This window comes from Bombus pyrosoma, linkage group LG2 (genome assembly GCF_014825855.1).
Source record: "Bombus pyrosoma isolate SC7728 linkage group LG2, ASM1482585v1, whole genome shotgun sequence".
In the NCBI taxonomy this organism is placed as follows: Eukaryota; Metazoa; Arthropoda; class Insecta; order Hymenoptera; family Apidae; genus Bombus; species Bombus pyrosoma.
In genome coordinates, this window is record NC_057771.1 from 10,346,713 (window position 1) to 10,368,794 (window position 22,082).

Here is a 22,082-nt window from a genome sequence, read left to right on the forward strand (position 1 = left end):
AAACCTTGCGGCCCCGGTTGATCCACTTTCAAACAACTCTTTATGCACTGTTAAAACAGGTCTATAGTCCCGTAAATGGTATGCCGTTTGTAGGATTAGTGTGGCGTAAGTGGTTAGGCGAATACGATACACGTGGCTTCTATTAAGAGAATTCGCTGGGACGTGGCTAAGTCACTCATGCTATCGTTTGACTTAAGCAGAAAAACGTGTGAATAAAATGAACAGTATTTTATATAACCGCGTTGTTTCTTTGATATCTCATCGAGTTTTTAATAATTTTACAAATGGCGTTAAAGGATAAGAATTGAAGGAGTGGCTAAAGCGATGTAGCGACTGAGAAAACGTAATCTCTTTACAACTATCCGTTCTGCGGACATCCGACCTTATAACGTGGATTTATCTGTTAGAAAATTCTATTTTTGTACAAAATAATTTACATTCATTCTTCTATTTCCCTATAATTGTATTCTAAAGAAGTGGTTTAAAATTTCAAATGTCCGGTTACAAGTCTGCGAAGATAGTTGCTCGTTCAGCGAAAGAAACTTTTCATCACTGTGCAGATCGCTGTTCTAAAAATTCACACTTTTCCTATCCTTTCTTCTCCTGCTTCGTTCGTTCTTTTTCTTTTTCCTTCCCTTGCTTCGTTCCAATATCGCTATTAGATATCACCTTAGTAGATCTATCTTAGTAGACGAAAGCACCGATCGAACAGTACGAAGACAAATCCCTGAAAAAATCTCGCGGCGAAGCTCGTACCACTTGGAATCAACGAGAGACGAACGACTATGGACAAAAGCCGAAAAACGAGAGCGAAAGTTAGGTCCGCAAGGGCGCGATTTATCGCTGGAACGATCAGCCGCTGCGTACAAGTGAGACGATTCCATTTTTCCATTTACTAGTAGCGGCCCACTCGTCACTGCAGCCCGTTGTCCTCCCGAACGTCAACCCCATCTCCGCATCTGGATCCACGTCCATCGGGATCGTCCGGTTGTACGTACCGTTCATTCGTTCGTTTCGGTTTCATTCGTTCGTTCGATCCGAAGCACAATTGCTTCGTCGTGCATGCCACGAAGAGAAGCGGCTCGTGAAAGTTGCATGAATGGAATGAAAGAAACGCGAGAGGGAATTGGGTGGATAGATGAGACGAGGCTGTGGCACGGCAATAGGGATAAGGGGAGGAGGGGGGGACAGAATGATAGATGTTTAGATGGATAGATGGATGGATGGATAGCGGCTGATAGAAGTGGCAAGAGAGGAGTGAGACGAGGAGGGGGAGGAGGGGGATGCTCGGTGCAAATAAATCACGCGCCAGACGAATTTACTTGATCGCGATCGGTTGTTGCTGGCGGCGATAATCGGTGCCCGAGATACTTTCTCGCGGAAAAGTTCGAACACTTGCGGTCTCGTGGTGTATCCTCGTGATTCAACGATCGAGAACCTGGACCGTCGGACGGGAATGATGGGAAAAGGAAGAAATCAACGAGTGGATGGAACCAGGACGAAAGTGGAGAAGGAAAAAGGACGAAGTAGGAGGAGGAGGAAGGGGAGAAGGTTGCGGAAGAGAGAAAAATTGGAATTTTGCTGACGCGGCCGGCAACGGGCCGTTCTAATTCGCGTCGATTCGCACACTGCACAGCCGCCGCGTTGTTTCTGACAGCTTACACGTATATGTGGAGATTTCAAAATAAAACCGTCAGTCGGAGAAATTTCCTACGTACGGGCCGACACGATACGATCGAGCAGACGCTCGTAAACCGTTAGTTTCAATCAACGGGGGTAAATGGTTTTCTATCCGAGCACACCCCCATTCCCGTCACCTCATCTCACCCTGGTGCTTCTCTCCTCCACCGTTTCTCGTTCCTAGTACCCGATGTTGCGATACCCGCCGCGTATAAAGTGAAAATCTCCGGCTGGTTCAATTTGCGCGCGGTCCACCCCCGAACTTTTGGAATTCCGCTGGTGGCCTGACACCTGGCCCGGCTAAAAATTCATCGGCCCGAACGTGCTGGTCAGACAGCTCGATCGGAGCTTGTGGACCGAAGAAGTTGGATTTTGAATTGGATTTAAATTTAGATTTCGGGAGATAGAGTTGTTTCGGATTCTATATTTGCACGAGATACGATTTAGTCGAAGCGAATGAACGAAAGATACATCAAAGTAGAGACGTAATGCGAGCACCAGCTTAGATGGTTATCTCTCGCGTAGCTTTCATTGAGTTTCAAGTATTATGGATCTGTGGAAAAAGCATATGCTTGAATTTACGGAATGAAAAGCGAACGTATAGCGAAGCCGAAATATTGCAGTCGCTGAATACGTTTCGAAAATGCCTGCGTAGTTTATTCGAAGTGAGTGAAAGAGATTGTAATATACAGATAAAGAGAATGTATGGATAGTGAAAAGAGATGCGTAGCGTGCGACAATTTCTAGATTGTAATCATTGCATTGCTTTATACTTTTACCCAAAGATTCTCTCAACGTTAGATAAACCGGTAATAATATGAAAATACGCAAGAAAGAAATCAAAATGACATGTAACGTGAGAAAATACAAGAAGAAAAATGTTCATTAACTTTTACTCGCATGTTTCATAAAAATTCCATCAAATCTCTAAGATTTCAGCAAATCTATAAAATTTACATGAGAAATGTCGATTTACTATTTTCGCACTATTCTAACAATCCTAGGGTTAGTAACGTATTCTGACATTTTCACGTTTCCAAAGAATTTATGAAACAGATTCCTACGGTAATCTACAACAACTGAAAAAGATCGTGTCTGTTTTTGTGTTCCAGGTGATTTCTCGTTACATATTTATCCGGTGGAACTGGAGGACGATGGCACATACCAATGCCAAGCCTCGCCCACGAACGACGGCCAGCCAGCATTACGCTCGAGATTCGCCAAGCTGAGCGTGCTGGTTCCGCCTCAGAAACCAAAGATCCTTCAGGGCGACTTTCTTATCACGACCGAGGACCGGGAATTGGTGATCGAGTGCGTCAGCGTGGCTGGCAAACCGCCTGCGGAGGTAAGTCTCTCGTTTCTCTTTTACTTTGAATATCGATTGAACCGGATGGTAAGAAGTGGAAGATTGTACGAGGATTTACGAACACCGACGTAGGTGAGCTGTTTGCTGATAAAAGAGGAACTGGTACGAGTTCAAACGTTTCTATCTCGTTGAGCATCTCGCGAACAGCAAAGGGTATATACACTGTCTAAAAGTATCAGAGAATCCCTGTTAATGATTCCGCTGCGTCAATCAGACAGCAGTAGCGAAAAAATATTCTACAGGTATGATAGATCGATACGTTATTTGTACGAGACTGTCGTAAAGATTGGTTTTAAGATAATTGTTGCTTCTTACGAGACATTCAACAAGATGGAAACGTTTGAAGCAGATTCTTTGTCACATCGGTCAACTGTTTGTAAGTACCGACACATTGTAGTACAAAAATCGATCGTTCTTCGATCCTGCATCTCCATGAATTTGATCGAACTAATCGCGTCATTTATATTTTTGAATATATAATCACGTGAAAGTTAATCGTCGAAGAAAGAAAGGTTCCTTAATGCTCAATCGTGGTGTCATTGTTGGAGCAAGATCCTGTGCAAAGCGCGAAGAAATTCACATAAACTTCGAGTAAAAGCTCTATAAGAACAGCAGGGAGCCAGTTGGTCCTGGCTCATAAAACGAGTAGGTACTAATTTAAAAGCGGAGAAAAGGGCTGCTCGGCAACGAAAATTCATAAATCTAGGAGCCGCAATAACGCGTTAAACCGCATTACGCCAGACACATAATTACCGGGGCAAAGGCTTTGTCCTTTCCACGAAGCGTATCGTAAAAGACTCCTTCTCTCTGAGCGCTTGTGTCACGAGTCGAAAAATCTTCACGAAAGCAGCCCGAGGCGAGATTGTTCGGGTTTGTCGACGTTGGTACAACCAGCCAGAGACCGCTATACCTTTTGATGGATGTGTTGGCGTTCGTCTCGCGGCGATGGCGGGACCGCGCGCCGAAACGCTTTTAAATCGGCAAGTAGAAGTGACTCGACGATATGGCGGCTTGACCGACTTCGGATCTGCTTCGCGGCTCGAACTACTACGTACGGTTGGATCATGCGAGAAAAAAGAGAAGAAAAAGAGAAAGGGAAACGCAAAAGAGATCTTTAAAGGCGCTGCAGAGGGACTGCGTGCATCGCGGTGGGAGGAGAAAAAACCGGCACGAGGTAAAAAGCGCTGGGGAAAAAGCGACCACCCAGCTTCGATCCGCTCGTCTTTGTCTATTTGCTTTGACGGCGGTGTTTTTGAACGCGTAGATACGTGTGCACGGTGAAATGGCGAAGCGCGACGCGGCGCCACACTAGGAACACCCTTTCGATTCCACCTAGACGCGATGACGCTCGAATAATGGTATCATTAATCCCTCGGCGAGCTAGCGGTGCACGTACGCTAGCGCCATCGGAGGCAGCTTCGATCGAATTATCGAATTATCGAGCATGCAGGCGAGAAACCTTCGGGAAACACTTTGGACGTTAGAGACCTATTTGCTGATTAAAAATCGAACGTTAGATATCGAGGAATATTAACCTGGAAATCCTAAATCTTCATCTGAGCCTATCTACTTTCCTTATATCTTCGATAACTCTAACACAACGTGGATATCAAGGTGATAGAAAGATATGTACGGTAATGGTCGCTTAAATCTCAGCGAGTTACGGTGTTATTAATGTTATTACTGAGAACAGAAATGTTATTTCTCGCCCTTTGGCGAAATCACCATATAAAGAAGGCGACAGCGCCTTCGCGAAAACAAAGATTCACCAATAGCAACGTGCCAATAGCGATAAAAGTCAGAGAACACTGAAAAATAGACGATTCAAACAGACATCACTTACAGAACGCTTTCGAATTTATTCAGTAGCCACATATTTCAATCGAAGTCAATCTGTCATATATTTGTCTTATATTGGTTCCGCATGCGGAGCGGCAATAACTTAGATATAAATGGACAATATAAATGTATTGATAATAAAAATACCACGTGTAGGGAGTTAGTTACAACGAAAACTCGTCAAGCTTTCATCCGCGAGCTTATTGAACCCCCGTCGTAATAAAGATCAGGTCGAGGGTGGGAGGGTAGGAATATCGATGATGCGGCGATAATGCGCTGGCCGATTCGCGACACCGCGAACAATTTCGCGGTGGGCCAGCCTCGCCGCTAATTCACCGTTCGTTCGGTCGCGATTGTAGTCACTTTAATACAGAAATCCGCTTTCGATGGCGGTCGAACCGTTCAAGCCGCTGCTCCTTTCGGCCTAGATAAATAACGAGTTGCCGGGATTGTCGTCGACGCGGGGAATCGAGCCGCGGCGCGAACCGGTGAAAAATTAATTAAATTTGTTTCATGGTCGTTCGCAGGTCTGGCGCGGTTTTTAATTAAAATTACGCGAATCCCTTGATTAATGTCGTTACATGGGGATTCGTGATGCGAACGATGCTCAAAACGTGCTGGCAAACATTGCCCCCTCCCCCTGCCTGCAACACCGCCGAATCTGAATATCCACCGATTTATCCGATTTCGCAAAATTTCTTTCGGACGAAGTACCCAAAGTGCGAACGCGATACGCGAGTGCCTCGTTGCGAACCGACCCGTGAACGAGATTCAATTATCACCGACCGCTGTGGGTTATAATCGTTTGCCTGGTCATTCGATCGGCGCTTCGCCGATTTCGTAAATATTATCGACACGCCACCCTCGTCCGACGAGTCGTGTTATTCTACACCTTCGAAATTAACTCGTTGCAAACGAAAGATTATACCGAAATTTCTAAGCTAGAAGGCGGAAATCCATGGTGTAGCGATCGGTTACATCATTATGCCGGTAACATGTAAATTGAGAAAGCGATTGAACTTGCGGTTCGTAGGTCTGTTACACGGCTATGCATATAGTAGGTGTTATTCGCGTATGGTAGTAGTACCGTTTCCAACGGTGAAATGTTAGCTGAAAAGATAATTTTCTTGTTTTCATTCGTTTCAATAAGAAAGAGTTATTGCGCACGGATTTTCTAATAGACACTTTACCTAGTTTAAATCACAGATTATTCAGTGATTAATTCCCATACGGACGGCTCTGTTCTTTCATAGCAGCGTGTCACGCGATTGAACGTTATTTAGTTTAGTCGAAAAAACAAGGAAAACATGTTGCAACATGGAGGATGGATCGTGCAGCGAATGATCCATTGCAGACGGTCCGGAAACAGTGATTTTATTCACCGTCCCCCCTTCAAAATCGGCTTCGCGCCGCGAGGTGAAAAAAATATCATTGGCCAACATACGGTAACGCACGTGGAAAGATAGTTATTCTCTGGTTTGCGTTATACAAAAAAAAAAAAAAAGGAATAGCCTCTACATATCCGAACTCTCGATACCATTCTCTTTCTCCGATAACAACAAGCGAAAAGTAAAGCAGAAAAAATCACGATGGAAGGATAAAAGGCAAAGCGAGGGAATTTAATCGACGACAGAGTGATGCATTCCGATCCATTGTAATTCATCAATGACGCGCGGTCCTCGGCGGTACGGCGCGGCGCAGCGTAGAAAATAATCGTGAAAAATCTCTGCAAAAATTCCGGCTATTGTTCGACCGCTGAAAGCTTCGCGGTGGTACACAAACGCAGGTGGATTGATCCCTAAGATAATCCAACTCGTTGATGCAGTCTGCTCGTGCTCATTTTTCTTTTCCTTAAAAAAAAAAAAAAGCATAAAATACTTTTCGTTCTGCATCGGGACAAATTATCTCAAATTTTCCTCTCTGTTAAAGTAGCGTGGAGAAACGCGTGGAAACCGCGACGCCATCATAGCCGTCTGCTCGTCGATGGCGCCGGAACTTGGTGAAACGAGGACTACAATTGTCGCGGTTACCGTTAGAATGGCGTATATCCGATGAATTACGCGTATAATCAAAAATTGCGGGAAAAGCTATTGCGAAGGAGAACGAGAGAAACGAAAAGTGACATTTATTCTCCCGTGGTTGAACAATTGCGATTACAAATAACGTTTGTTACGACTAACAGCGTCTGTATCGATTACCAGCGAGCCAGAGATACTGTCGATATCCTCGAATGATTTGCCTGCTATCGCTCGAACGGTCTCGTGAATTATTTTTACTTGACCACGTTGTAACGTCTCGTAACGGCAATGATATTCGCGAAAAAGCAAAAAGAAAAAGGAGGAAAGAAATACGACAGGAGGCTGATTTATCAAAATCATGGAGGTAATTAAAAATAACCGGTTTCTAACGAGTCTGAAACGACTCGAGTTATTTAGTCAGAGCGGTCGTTTTATAGATATCTAGAAAGATATAATTTTGTAGGTGCCTTGCAAAATCATCGGCTTGGTGTAACCATATCGTGTGTAAATACGATACAATCTCATATTCTACAAACGATACAAACGCATTCTCTGGCTAGTCCTAATAATATGAAATTTTCGTCAAATGAATCGCAGCAATTATGACCGCAGGTTACGTACGTGAATAAATGGCGCATGTCGAATAGTCCTTGAACTTAAACATTCATAATAAAAAGTTTCGATTCCAATACGAAGATTTTTGAGTTTCCTCTCTGCAATACCGGATCTTCCGGATCAAGTAACTGATTTAACGGAAAACCCGTTCGCGATTTACCTTTCAACGAAACACCGGCACTCGTGTATTTTTTCAAGCCGGATACCGATTTTTCGATAAATGGTTTCATTATGTTAAACAATTATAGAGGGGCGGATGTTACGGTTTCGATGTTAAATGCAAAAGTTCCACGAATTTCTTCTTTTCTTTCTCAATTTCTGTATTACCAAACAAGACAAAAACCTGGTCGATGAACTATATTTGCTGCGATCGTTCTTGAAGTTAAGCATCGCGCGCCCGTTAATTAGCCGTTAGAGCGAAATATAGGATTAGAACGCGTCCCTATTTGGCCGTTGTATGAATTCATGAATTTTCAGTGGGTGAATAAATCAGCCGGACCCTCTGACCCTAGAGAGCACAGGATTGCCGCTCGTCTTTGTCGTGTAATTCAAAAGTTAATATTAAGCAGCTGCTCTCTCGTATTTTAGCCGTTGCATCGACTCGCCGTGATTCCGGTGCAGTTTCAATTATCGCGAGGCTTCCGTGATTTTTCCATCGACGCCGTTGGCGCTCTCGAACACGGCCGACCAACCCCGATCTTTCTCTTCGTTCCACCCTCTCGCGAAAGGCAGCCGCCTCTTCTCTTTCATTTCCTCGTAACTTCTCTCAGTTCCGTGAATTTCTTTCATATTGTTGCGGAAACTTGCCGCGAGAAGCATCGCCAAGTTTCTCTCGAAACAAAATTTTAATATCGCTGTCGCGTTCTTAATTCTATTATGGCCAGCGGGATGGGGTACAAGATCAAAGGAAAACGTTTTCCGCCGACCTTTCGCCGCTTCTTACTCCCAACCTATGCAAATAGGACGAATTTAAGGAAAGAAAAACATCCCGGTAGCTCCTGCATACATTCATAAGGGGCCAAAGGCGGAGGTTTCATTAGAAAGAATCCCAGTCTTGAGAACGAAAGGTCCGATAAAAATTAGCCACCCCTGTTGGAGTTGGACGAGCACGATTCGTTCGACCTCTGGATACGAGCCAATTGCACCCAATGAAATGAACGCGATATTTGTTCGCCGCTATTACTACGAGCGTTTTATGCGTAACGCCATGATGGAAATGTCGGACTATGTTAGGTGCTTTGGGATATTTAGTGGGTTTCGTAGCAGCTAACAATCGTGGTTGGGATATCATAGAATATTTAAAGTGACTTACTGCTTTTACGAACGGTCGTAGCACCTGTAAGAGAAGTAACTCGTACCTTCTCTCCGAGATATATTGTTGACGAATGAGCGAAACGTACTTTGAATACGAAATACGATATTAACTGATTTCAAATGACTACGTGTTCCATACGATCCAAAAATTAAAGAGAAATCCGCTTAGTGCTTTAGTATCATAGGGAAAGTTCTTGTAAAAAATCGAAATCAGAAATTGAAGAAAACGGCGAAATCAATAACAAAAGTGTAGCTACAGATGCAAGTGCAATTGATCAAACGATGCTATATTCTTAGCCAGTAATACGTATCGACGTTAAGAGAAAGCTTCTTACTTGCATGCATCCATAATCAACGATAAACGTCATTTCATTTAATAAATAGCAAACACCAGATTATAATAAAATATAAAAAGAAGGAAGAAAGGGAAGAGATTACAGATAACAGACTGACACTCGCACTTTGATAGGGAAGCGCGTGAATTTTTTTCTCCGACTTATCCTCCGTAAAGCGTAATGCATTTTTATAATAATCTTGAAATATCCGGAGAAACGTAGTGCCTGGAGTATCGACTGACGTTCGGCAAACTGTCGCGTAAGTTCAACGTGTACTCGTTGCGCGACACGTTCCAACGCGAAGCCGAGGCTCGTTGACTATACGGACAATTCGTGTACCGTGTTGGGAAAGAAGTTCTTGCTACGGCTTTTACCACGAAGGAAGACTCTCTGAATTTATGGGAGAAACCGTTTCCATTCGCCGTCTGCTAATGTCAAGCGCACACCCACACGCTTGCTTTCCTTTCACGGCTGAAAACAGTTACACGAGACCCGTCGAGACGAGCACCGGCAATTATAACGGTGTAACACGCGTATGTCGCTCGATGACGCCAGGCTAGATAATTAATTTCATTAGGAGGGCAAACAGTCGTTTTTGCCGGCCAGCTGGCTGCTTTACGGGTTTGTCGCGCGCGACTCGATTCGTATCTAATGAAACCCGATGAACTTTGTTCGTTCGTTACTACGAATACCTTTTTCGACCAGTCTACGTCTGCTTAATGAGGCTCGACTATACAGTTTTGAAATTTTTTCTTGTCGTATTTTTAGAAGGGTTTTAACGTTAGAGTAAAAATACAGCTAGCTCGAACGATACGACGCGACATACATGGAAAAAAAATAATTCAGACAAGTATTAGGTCGTCCGAAGAGTTTCTTTCGTTTTATAAGGAAATAATGGATGCACAACATTTGTTCGTTTTATATTATTTTATCGAATTACGTATGATCAAATTTGTTCCATCAAGATAAAAATTACAACGTTCGACAGATTAGGTTTCATGTTTATACAAAGGTGCATCGTTGTAAAAGACGTGTCTGTAAAAGAAAGACACTTTTCGGACAACCTAATATCTTCCATACTATACAGTGGCTTGCGAAAGTCTTCGAACACTTAACGTGGGAAATTTTTATGAGTGTATTATGTATGTTGTGCGAAACTTTTTCAAATTTCACGAACCAGTATGAAGCATGACTATCATGATTATGATATAAAATGTATATAAAATTAAGGATATTTGTTGCAAAGTTTGAACGGGTGTTTGAATACTTTCGTGTACCGTTGTATACTCTAATATTCATCCATTCTTTCTTTCTCTATTGTGTAATCTTCGTTGTTGTATACGTGTTCGTAAACTTGTCTTTCACATTCTAATTTCAAGCACGCGCTCCTAACAGTTGAAGCCGAGTCACAGACAATGAACAATCGTGCAAAACTTCTATTATAGGAAGGAGAAAATGTTGACGATTAGTTTCAAAGTCTACACACAACTATGTAGATGTAGGTGTGTCATTAGGGGGGGGGAGTGTAGAGAACAGGAAAATTCTAGCGACAAGCCGCGAAAGCGCACGCATTTCCATAAAACTTGCGACGTGACGTTCCGACAGCTGGGTCGATCTGTCGGGTGCCCAAAAACAAGCACGCTAGCCGAAAGTTCTAATTCGCCAACTGTTGAAGTAGAAAGCTGCTCGTTAGGAAGAGACGCGAAGCCAATTTATTCGATCAAATTACTCGGCGGGGTGCAATTAAACGCAAAGCCGTCTGAGGCTGGTGGGGACAGAGGATGAAGAGGATCGTCGTTGATGTTTCCAGCTATCCGTCCGATTCGATTTCGTCTCTCGTAATTTGAACGGATATTTCCAGCTTTCCAACGGATCTTGTCGGTTCTATTTATCAATAGAAACAACTTTCGAATTATTCATCAACGTCAGTGTACACTGTCGCAACTTGTACAGAAACTAGGGTCATTTTCGTTCGACTGTCGAACGGCTAGCTAATAATTTCCCGTGGGTATTTGCGAATAAACAACGTCATGAACTAACTAGAAGCCACGTTGAACGGGTCGAGATCGTACGAGCGTTGTTTTTCCTTGTCGACCGTTCCTTTTCTCTGTCGGCTCTATTTAATTACCGTCCACGTTGAATGCCAGAGAAGGTTCGTTGGAATAAAAGGTCGCCGAACAAAAAAGAGTTCTTCTAGGAGATGTTGAATTGATGGCGGGATCCCGCTATCTCTCGCTTTGGTTTCCCAATTAACATCGATAAAGGCGTCATGATAAAGACGAACGACTTGACTCCGTAGGGATACACGTGACGTTGCTATTTCGATGACTCTCACGGAGGTGAGGTTAGCGACTAATGAATATGATATCGTTCATTGCGAGCTTGTAGCTTTTGTGACAAATTGTCCGAATGAGAGACGGTGTTTCGTAAAGTTTGTAAATTAATTCACACGAATTTCGAGATATAAATTACACAAAGCTGCTCTAATTGTAACCGAAGTCACACGTGTCCATTTTTTTTACAATCTCGGATGTACAGTATCGTGCAAACGTTTTCGATTATCCTCTATGAACAATAATAATAAGTATAAAGGTACTTACTGCTATTTTAAATCTATCGTTAATTCTGGAATAGAGTTTCAGCTGAAAATGTTATTGGTAATTTGTTAAAAAGATATCGATTCATTCAGAATGGTCGATATTGTATTGAAAACTTTCTTGCCAAATAACTTTTCCATAAACCTATTTTGTATTGTCTATCACTCCATTATTCAGCGTTTGAAATAATTCACTTACAGTTTTAACTTTTGTTCCCCTTATAGCTTCTAAATTTTTTTATGTATATATTTAGTAACATTTTGCCTAGAATTAAATGTCTACAATTAATTAATTAAAGGATTTTCTAAAAGAAACTATTATATTTAGAACAACGATTTAGCGATTTTATCTCTTTCTCATCAAATTATCTCATAAATCTTGCCACTTTTTTCGTCGAACATTACACAAGAAATTGCTTCCTAAATTCTATCGCCGATATTCATCTAGAAACCAATTACCCTTAAAATTATGTATTTGATTAAAATTTTTTAATGAGAGGAATTTCATGATACAATTCCTCTCTTCCAACCTCTGAGACTACTTTTAAATGACAAGTACCGTACAAATATTCGAAAGTAGAAGCAATTCAACCCTCCGCGGAACCATCCACCTCGTTCTCTTTTCTGGTTCTTAAGTATTTCTATAAAAGCGTATGAAGTATCCTTTGACGAACCTGCGCGGAAACATTAGACGGAATTAACCGCTTACGTGGATTTATAAAAATATAAGGGCGTTAGGGGAGGCTAGTCTGGAAATAAACGAGCGAAGCCAAGGTTACGAAGGCACGGTTTTGCAAAAAGGGAAGACCGCGTTCAGGCTGTCGCGTTCACACCGTTATTTAGGTCGTAAAAAATCCTTGAACGGAAGAATAGGTGAACGGAACGCGGCTGGTTCACGGTGCATTTATTTAGGGTGAGACTGATCTATTAACGCTTATAATCATAATGCGAACGTACCCGCGAATGTCGATCGTCATTCGTCCACTGCAGCTGTAAATGAAATACGTGCGACAATTGGAGACGCATTGACGAGAAACGGTGGTGTACCACAGAAATCTGGATTCGTGGATTCCGAAAATTTTCTAATTAAAACGAATCAAATGACTTTATCCGCGAACTCGTAATCGTCATCTTCGTCGCAGTCGTTGAGAAAAGTGGCGTTGAACGAGTCTCGCCGGAAAAATTAAGAAATCACCGGAGAAATCATCTTGATTGCGCGCTTTCTTCAACAATTTACGTCACAAAATAGGAATAAGAAGTATCCTTTAATTTTTTCCCCGCGACATTTTCTACTGTTATTGTTCGCTCGAGAAGGAAGATTCATCGGATGGGATGGCCAGTGCCACAATCGCCGACGCAGCTGGAATTAAGTCGGCGACCGTTCTCAAAGAAGTCGTACGTAAGGACGCGAAGAGAAGAACGTATATTTTCCGAGGTGAAGATGCAAGAAAAGTTCGTTGCCAAGAGGTGGAACCTGCTCATCGAATATTCATCGAGCGACGAAAGAAATTTCAAAGACCGTCCATCCAGTGCTGAAGATCTTGCATCATTATTTCTTTTTCCTCTCGTTTTCTTCCATAGCTCGGTTCTTTCCTCATTCTTTCTCCCTGTCCGCGACCCTTCCGTCGTAATTGCGCCACGTTTATTAAAATTATAACGCGCTGTAACAACGCGGCTGGTTCCGCGCTATCGTGCCAAGTATCGTAAATAATATTCGAACAAAGCGAATCGTAACTCCAAGTGATATGAGAGTACAGGAGCATTGATGCAGCATGCCTAATTATAGACGATACGATCGATTCGCGTCGGTGCAGCTACGGCAGAGCAGTGCTTGCTCCCCGTACGTAGAGGTGCATACGCCAACACGCATCGATACATAGACGCGGTTAGCCGTATATCATCGTATTGCCTAGAGGAATAATAGAAGAGCCGTAGGGAAAGTGTGCGTCGATGTTCGTCAAACAGGCAATAGTGAGATTTTTTTCGGCGATTCATACTCTGACGAATACACTTTCATTATCTGGATAGTCGAACAGTGGCTCGATCGTTGAAGCTTCGTGGTAGATTGCATGCAGCTCGTTGTTCCCGCGGTTTCGTCCGAAATCGGCTGGAGCCGACGCGTCGGCCGATTTTCTTCCCGATTTCGTACCGTTTTAATCGCGCCCCTGGTTAATTACAAATTACTCGCAGGCGATGATGATGAACGTTTACCTACGAAGAATTCGTGCAACAGTTTCAGTTCCGTGCAAATAGGTCGCTTAATCGTATTATATTCGCTTCTTTATCTACAATCTGATGGAAATAACATCACACCAGCGTCATTGATCTTTTAAGATATTACTGCTATATTTAAATTTTATCTGCTTTCAAGTACATTACACTTTGGACAAATTAGGAAAGTAGGCCATACTTTTTGCAACGTGCGGGTTAGCACTCCTGGTAGTGAGAGAAAATTATTAAACACTGAAATGCAATACAGATTATGGTAACTTAACCCTTCCAATATGGATATTACTTCAAGGCTTTTAAAGAAGGAATAATTTATATTTCTTATATACAGAGAAAAGCTATCTGTTTCCACTCTATTTTTTCGTAGAGACATCAGTTCATTCTTTTCCTCTTATCGGGATATTCATAACTTTTTAACAAAAAAAAAAGAAAAAAAAAACGGCTTCTGGTAACAATAATCCAGCAGCGCTTCTTAACGTTGCTAATAGCCAGACTGCGAGAATTTATTTCCCGAGCAATTATAGAAATATTAAAGGTACAAAAACGCACAGGATGCGCATAATATGCAAAAATATATAAAATATTCAAAATACTCGTAGCAAGTAACGTGAATCTCTATCTAACTTCTTTACTTATATCCATCAGAATTTAACGATGTTTCCAGTCTACTAATAACTACGCCCTTGATAGGATATTAATCTTGCATTAAAAAAATGTAAAAGAAATTTTGTCGCTCGTCTGTACCATAAGAAGTAGTATAACATTATTATCTACATATAACCTCCTATACATAGCGTAACACCAAGAATACTAACTAGAAGATAGAAATCCAGCCACGAAATCCCAGATTAGCGTCGATTACACGAAACTGCGGAGTAGCGTTTCTGATCGGAAATATCGGTATCGGTGTCGAGCCAGGTTGCCCCAGCGGCACGAGATTTCTAATTAGAACCGATTAGATCGATCTCCGCTCGCTGGAATCGCCGCTACGAACTTAGGCATTCCGGGCGTGATATCGGAGAAACGATATCATCGTCGTTTCGCGGAATCGTTCGAACAACGAGATTCGCGCGTGTTTCCAGAAAAACCAGTCGGTTAAAGATGAAAGAAAAAAACAAAAGTGGAGTGTCACGGTGCTATGCATATATATATATATATATATATACATCTGGTGGATCGGCTCGGAACGAGAAAGGATTTTCAATCAAGTCGGCTGCAGGCTGAATTAATTTCGAAGAAAATTCGAAAGTTTGGAAAGCGAGAGCCGCAGATGAAGCTCGCGGTTGCCGGAAGCTACCTACTACGTGGAACTACTTGCTGGCCCGTTAGAAACCCGATCAAGAGGATCGATCGTAGCCGAATTATTGAATAAAATATATGACGGAATCCGTTATAATGAAATAACTTCCGATATGCGCGGCCCATCCCGGTTCTCTCTCATCCCCCTTGACTGTGTTCAACCTCGACTTCTGACGCATTCTTCCTCTGTTCGGTCGATAAGCTGCACTCGGAAAATCCGACGGATCTCTTGCTGAAACGAGCCCCAACTGCTTTTAAATTAATGATCGAGAGCGCGGCAAAGTAGGTGGTAACTGGTATTCGTTAGGGAAGACGAATGAGTTGGCAGTTTGTGGCAGTTTAAAACAACGAACTATCATTTTTCGGGAGAGCACTGTTGCGATTGATATAGGGCACGCTTTAAACTGGCTGAATATTATACAGGGCGATTTTGCAGGCAAAGACAAATCGAAAACGTGGAATAAAATATTTTTCGTATACCTGAGTCTTTGTTTTCGTGATAGGCAATTGATTCGGAATATTCGTTTGATAAGTTGACAGTGATAACATATCTCATTGTACGTTTTCATATCAAAGAGCACGCGATGATGCAGGAAATTAAAAAATAAATTTTATTACTTTAGAGACTGTTGAAACTATTTCCATTCGGCTGAACGTACAATTCCCTTGAAATTTTTGTGAAATTAAATTTCATTCGTTACAAATCAATGAAATTAATCATACGCGATTACGCTATACTTGTAACTTACTTTTTCATTTAAAATTACCCTCTTCCCGGTTCCACTCCCAATTGAAAAATACCTTGTATGTCGTTGATAAAGTTCTTCGACTTTCGATTAAGTTGAATTTAAGTAGAGATATATGCGCGAGATAATCACGGTAAATCAGTAAAACGTATTAACGTGTGAATAATTACGTACCACTTTAGGTACGAACGAAGTTGGTAAAATCTCTCGTGCATTTCTAAGTTCAAATTGCGTGACATCACATTATCTGGAAAACACACTTCGGAAGAACAAATTCTCGAAAAATAAACAATCTGGCAACTCGAACTTTCCAGCTTCCTGTTCCGCGCAGCTGCTTTCTTAACTCGTTAATCGGATTAGATAACCAACCTCGATATCAGATTAATAGGTTTCCTATTATTAATTCGTTGTTCCATCTAGCGCGCACCATTCGAGTAGAATTGGCGAAACACTAAAACACTGATCGCTCACATCGAAATTTCATCCCCGATCCAATTAATCGCCGTTTAATTACAGATCACATGGATAGACGGGCTGGGGAACGTGCTGCACAGAGGCATCAAAACGACGAAAGAATTATTCGACGACGGCCCCTTGTACACGGTGAAATCCATCCTGAGGGTAATGCCGCGAAAGGACCACGACAACACTACGTTCACGTGCCAAAGTCAGAACGCGGCCGACCGCACGCCGCAGAATGCGAAACTGCGCGTCGAGGTAAGTGAAAACGAGAGAATGGGACTGCGGAAAATTGGGCCATCAAACACCATTGAAACGTCGGCTTTGACAATTTTGGGGCGGGTAGCTTACGCGCACTTTTTTCTGACAATCCATTTTTAAAAAAGAGAAACCAGATTAACATAGCAGCAGCGCGCGAACCCGGCCAGAAACGCGGTAACGAGCTAAAGAATAATTAATGTCGCGTCCCGAAAACTGGTCTGTGGCGTAATCGCTATCCGACACAGAGAGGATAAGCTCTGGCCCCCTGCTGGCCCGGGTTTTTGCTTTCTTCCTCCGAACAATGGGAACTCTGCGGTTTTCGTTTCACCAGGCTACCTACCAGAAGGGAAAGAGAATCAAGAGACGCCGACAAAGAGAAGATCGTTTCGCTACTTTTCGCGACGATGTTAATGATTCACGATGACGAGGTCGTAACTCTCCCTGTGTATCGCGCGAGCTGCACAGCTTCGGACATGACGGGTATACGGGCTACCAAACGATGATACGTTGCGTGGTTGCAGGTTACCAGCTACATCATTTACTTACCGACTTGTCAACGCGCGATATTAATTGCCAAGAAATTACGTCCGACGACAGAAAATAAAGTGCAACGGCGGCTTGTGGTATTCGAGAGTGTCACGCGAGCCGACGCGAACCGGAGAGCCGATCGATCGACGCGACGACGATGGTCATGAAAATTTGAGCATCGGCTCGCGTGACATTTCAAGCATCTCTCTTCTCCCCCTCTGAATCGCATTCGACGCGTATCCATATCGAACGCCTCGTATCTCGTGTTTCAGGTACGCTACGCGCCGAAAGTGTCTCTGAGAATCCGGTCGGGCCTGGGCAAGAATGGCCGCATCGTGGAGGGTAGCGAGCTCCGTTTCAAATGTCGCGCCGAGGCGAATCCACCGAATGTCGAGTACAGGTGAGTGGGAAACGCGCGAGTAACGCGACTACCTCGCTGCTTCCATGCACCCTTCCTCTACGTATATCTCTCCCATTTGGCAAGAGACGCAAACGATATCCTTCGATGATCGATACCCGCTACAAGAGCGCTCGTCGAATTTGGAGCGTTGTTGCTGCATGTGGCCAGATGTCGATGTCGGTGGTTTCATGGTTGCATGTCCGTCGACGATAGGCCGGTACATGATGAGCGTAGACGGCCTGGGAATACAAGCGTTCCTTCCTTGATAGATCATGCTACTCCAATTCTAGCACGTTCATTATAAAAAGAACATCGTTGCTTTGAATGTCGAGTGTGCTTAGGGATTAAGGGCTTCAACTACGCCATACGATTAAAATAATTGTTACTTCTGAACGACAGATTTCAGGTTTTCTATTATCTGGTTACTGATACATAGGACTTGGATGGTATATATTTTAGCTTCTATTTGAATTTATATTTATTTATATATATTATATTTTAATATATATTTTATTATAAATTTCAGAATTTAATATAGTTTCAAACAATTCTTTCATCGAAAACACAATTTCAAATTATTACACGAAACATAGTTTCGATTTGTTCCAGTTTTCAAATAGAATATCTGCGTAATAGCGAATGGAATATGAAACAGAGTTGTAACAGCATCATAGAAGCAACAACCATTGGACTTGTCATTCGCTCAAAATTCCAAGTATATCAATTACGTTTCAAGAGAACATCGACATATACTCTGTCCGTATAAATTTTCCAATAACGAACCACAAACTATACCGGCAAAATTTTCTCATTCTTTCGTTTCTCTATTAAAGACTAACGATGTCTCATAATACGCAAAAAATGTGCAATGTTCAAGATAGAATTTTAAGTTACCGAAGATTAGGTGACACAAATCATTCTACTTTACTATTCGCTAAGCTAGAAAATGCTTAATTCGTGGATTTTTAGCGATAACAGAAAGAGACGGATGAAAGGGAGAAGCATTGGTTTATCAAAGAACAGAGTGGACCAACACACATAGAGACAAAAGGAGAATTAGCAAGCAATCGGTCGTGGCTCGTAGAAAGCAAATAATTGATACTCCTTTCAAAGAGAGGACAATGCAAAGTTTAGGACAATGTTGACCGGTCGTACGTTGCGTTACGCGTTGCCTTGTTGTCTGTTTCGCTGTCCTAGCGGTCTCTCTATGTGAGCGCATACGAGTGTACGCGAGTTTGTATACGTCGACGTATATCAGTTGTGCCGTTTGTCTAGCGAGTCCGATAAAACACAGATCGCGAAACGAAAGCGAAACCATACTGCCCAGCGTGAATGGCTTTATTTTCGTATCCGTGCGATTGGAGAATAATCGAGCAGTGACAGGAAAATAAACGAGAGACTTTTACATGGTTTCGTTTAAGGTGTAGCCCTCGACGAAACATCGATTTACTCGATGGGTTCGTGTGAAATCGAAACCGTAAAAGCCGGCTAGAATCTCCGAGCAACTGTTTAAGACGTTTACGGCGGAAGTTTCTACGACGTGTAATTTCGCGAAAATAATAAAAGCCAGGTAAAGAGTCACGCCGAGAGACCCGAGTGCTATTAGCGACGGGACTTGGATGGTGCTAGAACGTGACCTACTACGAAAGGTGCGAGAAAAAGGCATCCTACCTAGGATACACGAACCACGAAAGTTTCGTGATCGTTTCATTCAGTTTCTTCGGTTCTTTGCTAACGTATATGAGCACGCGATTCGACCGGTTGAAAGAGACCTCCTCTCCCCCGCTTTTATTGCCATCCGGACCAATCCTCGTCGCTCTTTTCATCGATTGTACCGGCGAACGAGATAAATCTTGCGGCCGAAGAACGGCCGTAAACCACGATCTCTCGACGAAGATCGTTTCTAAAGGACTCGCCACTAATTCGACGCGGGTTATCGTTCTCGCGTTTCCTTCGTCCTTTGTGGCCCGACCGAAAACTCCTATCGATCGAATCTGAAAAATGAACGAGGAGAATCGTGCTCGAGTATTATAGAACGAAAGACGATCGTGGTAAGAAAAACGAATTGCAGAATGGATTGGAGGAGATAGAAGAAGAGAAAGATCGAAAGAAGCAGCGAGGAATTTTCAAAAATGCATAATTATTCCTTGAGACTTTTTCGTCGCGTCGATCGACCGGTAGCAGCAGCTTTTTGCAAAGCTGCCGCCTGCAAATTATACAGCAATTACACGTTCGTTCATCAAGGATCTATCCTTTTTACTCGTTAGGTGGTTCATCAACGAGAAAAAGGTGATCGGCGACTACACCACGGAGATGATCATCCACAACGCAACCCGCGATCTTCACGACGCGATTGTAAAGTGCGAGGTTCACAACGATGTCGGGAAGAGCGAGGACACCGAGACTCTGGATATCACGTGTGAGTATGCAAACGAGGTGAAATGTACATCGAGGCAGAAAGAGAAATAGGAATAATTTTCGAGTCGTATCACGCTGACGATTCGTATGAAGAATTTCGTTTCGCCGTGTATTTGCCCCATACGAAAGAAAGCACGCGTTTAGTATTCGCTGACTCGGCCTCTCTTTATCCCATTCGTTCATCCGGAAGGGTGCTTCGACGTCGTTTCGTCGTGTTATTTAGCCGGGATCCGGTTAGCGGGCATCAGCGAAATTCGGGATAACGCTTGTCAAAAGCCGAGGCAGAGAATAAATTGGACTTCTTAGGAGAAAATTTGCCGTCATATTTTCGGAGATAGTTCTTCACGGATCGTATTCTCGATTTATGGATCTTCTCTTCAGTGTGTGAACATCGCCCTCTTCAAGAGATCAGACCAACCAAATTCGCGTTTCGTGACTTGTTTTGTGTTAAAAGCTTTGTACTGTAAAACGCGATACAATGAACGACGCGTGATAGAAGCCAGGTACGATCAGAATTCTCTTGCGCAATAATTTATCAAATAACAATATTAATAAATCGAAAAGTTACAAGTTATAAGTTCCCCTTTTACGATTTCACAATTCTTTATTACGTAAAATAATCATATAACTTGTAAAATTTAAAATAATTAAATACCTGTAAAATTTCATTTCTTTCATTACCATTTGTATCATAATTATCCGTATCGTTATTAATACTGCTAACGGCTTCACGTGTGAAATTATAACATTTCGCTAATAATATTACTTCAATCGCACGGGAGATCTTTGATCGTTGCGCGTTTCATTCGGTACATGCCGGTTTGCGAATATTATACGTATATGATATCACAACAGTTTAGAAAAAGTAGAAAAGAAATTCTTTTCTTTCGCTCCCTGGCATATCAATCTAGAAAAATTGTACGATGTGAAAATTAAATTTCACAGACGGGCCACAGTTCCGGCACCAGCCAATCTCCGTGGAGACGCAGTACGGCGCGACGGAGATCTTGCAGTGCGACGTCGACGGAAACCCAACACCGGAGATCCGTTGGTACCACGAGGACTCGGAGCGACAGGTCGCTAGCACGCCGAACATCAGCGTGGTGGTGAACCACGAGACAGCCGGACGGTACTTTTGCAAGGCACACGTACCGGGTTTTCCGGAGCTGACGGGCTACGCGAATATCTACATCCGGGCATCGCCGAGCATAGTGTCACAGAGGGTGCAATATGTACCCGACGAGGGCGTTGTCAAAGTAATTTTTCCATTGAGATTCTCCTTTATATCCATAGTTCATATCCACATTCATTTCTTATTTTCTGTTCTTATTTTCTTCTCTTCTTTTTTTTTTACAATCATGCATAAGTATTCGTCCATCTATCGTACTCGACTTTTTCAACACATTATGACATGCCATACAATATTTTGCCATTACATAACAGTTATAAAAGGAATATCACTCTTTCCGTAGTAATAGAAGAATAATTTCAGTGCTTTCGATTTCAATTTTATGCATGTACGTATAAAATTTGATACAAATTTTATTAATACATATATATAGAAATTACAAAGCTATTTAGTACAATGTATACTTCGCAGAGATGACAAAAGTATTTAAGCAGTGATTTATCCATTGCATTAATAAACCTCGATCAACACTTATCTTTATTGAAGATACGTTTGCAATAAGTATCTTGTAATTTTCATATACGTTTCCAGATTGATTTCAAATTTGACCAATGTAATAGAAAGATTTTTATGGTAAGTGTTGAAACAATTTCGTGAGCTAGTAAATCTATTTACCTACATGTGTGTACACCGGGTGTGCTAGGTGGACGAATACTTAGGTATGCGATCAACTGCATGTTCCATTTCATATAGTAACAAAGAAAGCGTCAAAGCTTCTGTCGATTATTGAAAACAGTTATTTTTCGTTTGGTTTTCGACGTCTCGTAAAGCCAACGAACGCGACGCGGCT

The 22,082-nt window shown here is 42.4% G+C and overlaps 1 protein-coding gene across 3 annotated transcripts in view; it reads left to right on the top strand.

The window, feature by feature from the left end:
- The window catches only part of LOC122574406 (irregular chiasm C-roughest protein-like), a 157,597-nt gene that overhangs the window by 120,352 nt on the left and 15,163 nt on the right, over positions 1-22,082 (top strand). For all 3 annotated transcript variants that reach the window (XM_043741981.1, XM_043741990.1, XM_043741999.1), the window contains exons 3-7: positions 2,793-3,025; positions 16,554-16,754; positions 17,558-17,685; positions 19,953-20,104; positions 21,049-21,359. In XM_043741981.1, coding sequence (XP_043597916.1) covers positions 2,793-3,025; positions 16,554-16,754; positions 17,558-17,685; positions 19,953-20,104; positions 21,049-21,359 — 1,025 coding nt within the window. The remainder of the gene's footprint in view (positions 1-2,792; positions 3,026-16,553; positions 16,755-17,557; positions 17,686-19,952; positions 20,105-21,048; positions 21,360-22,082) is intronic.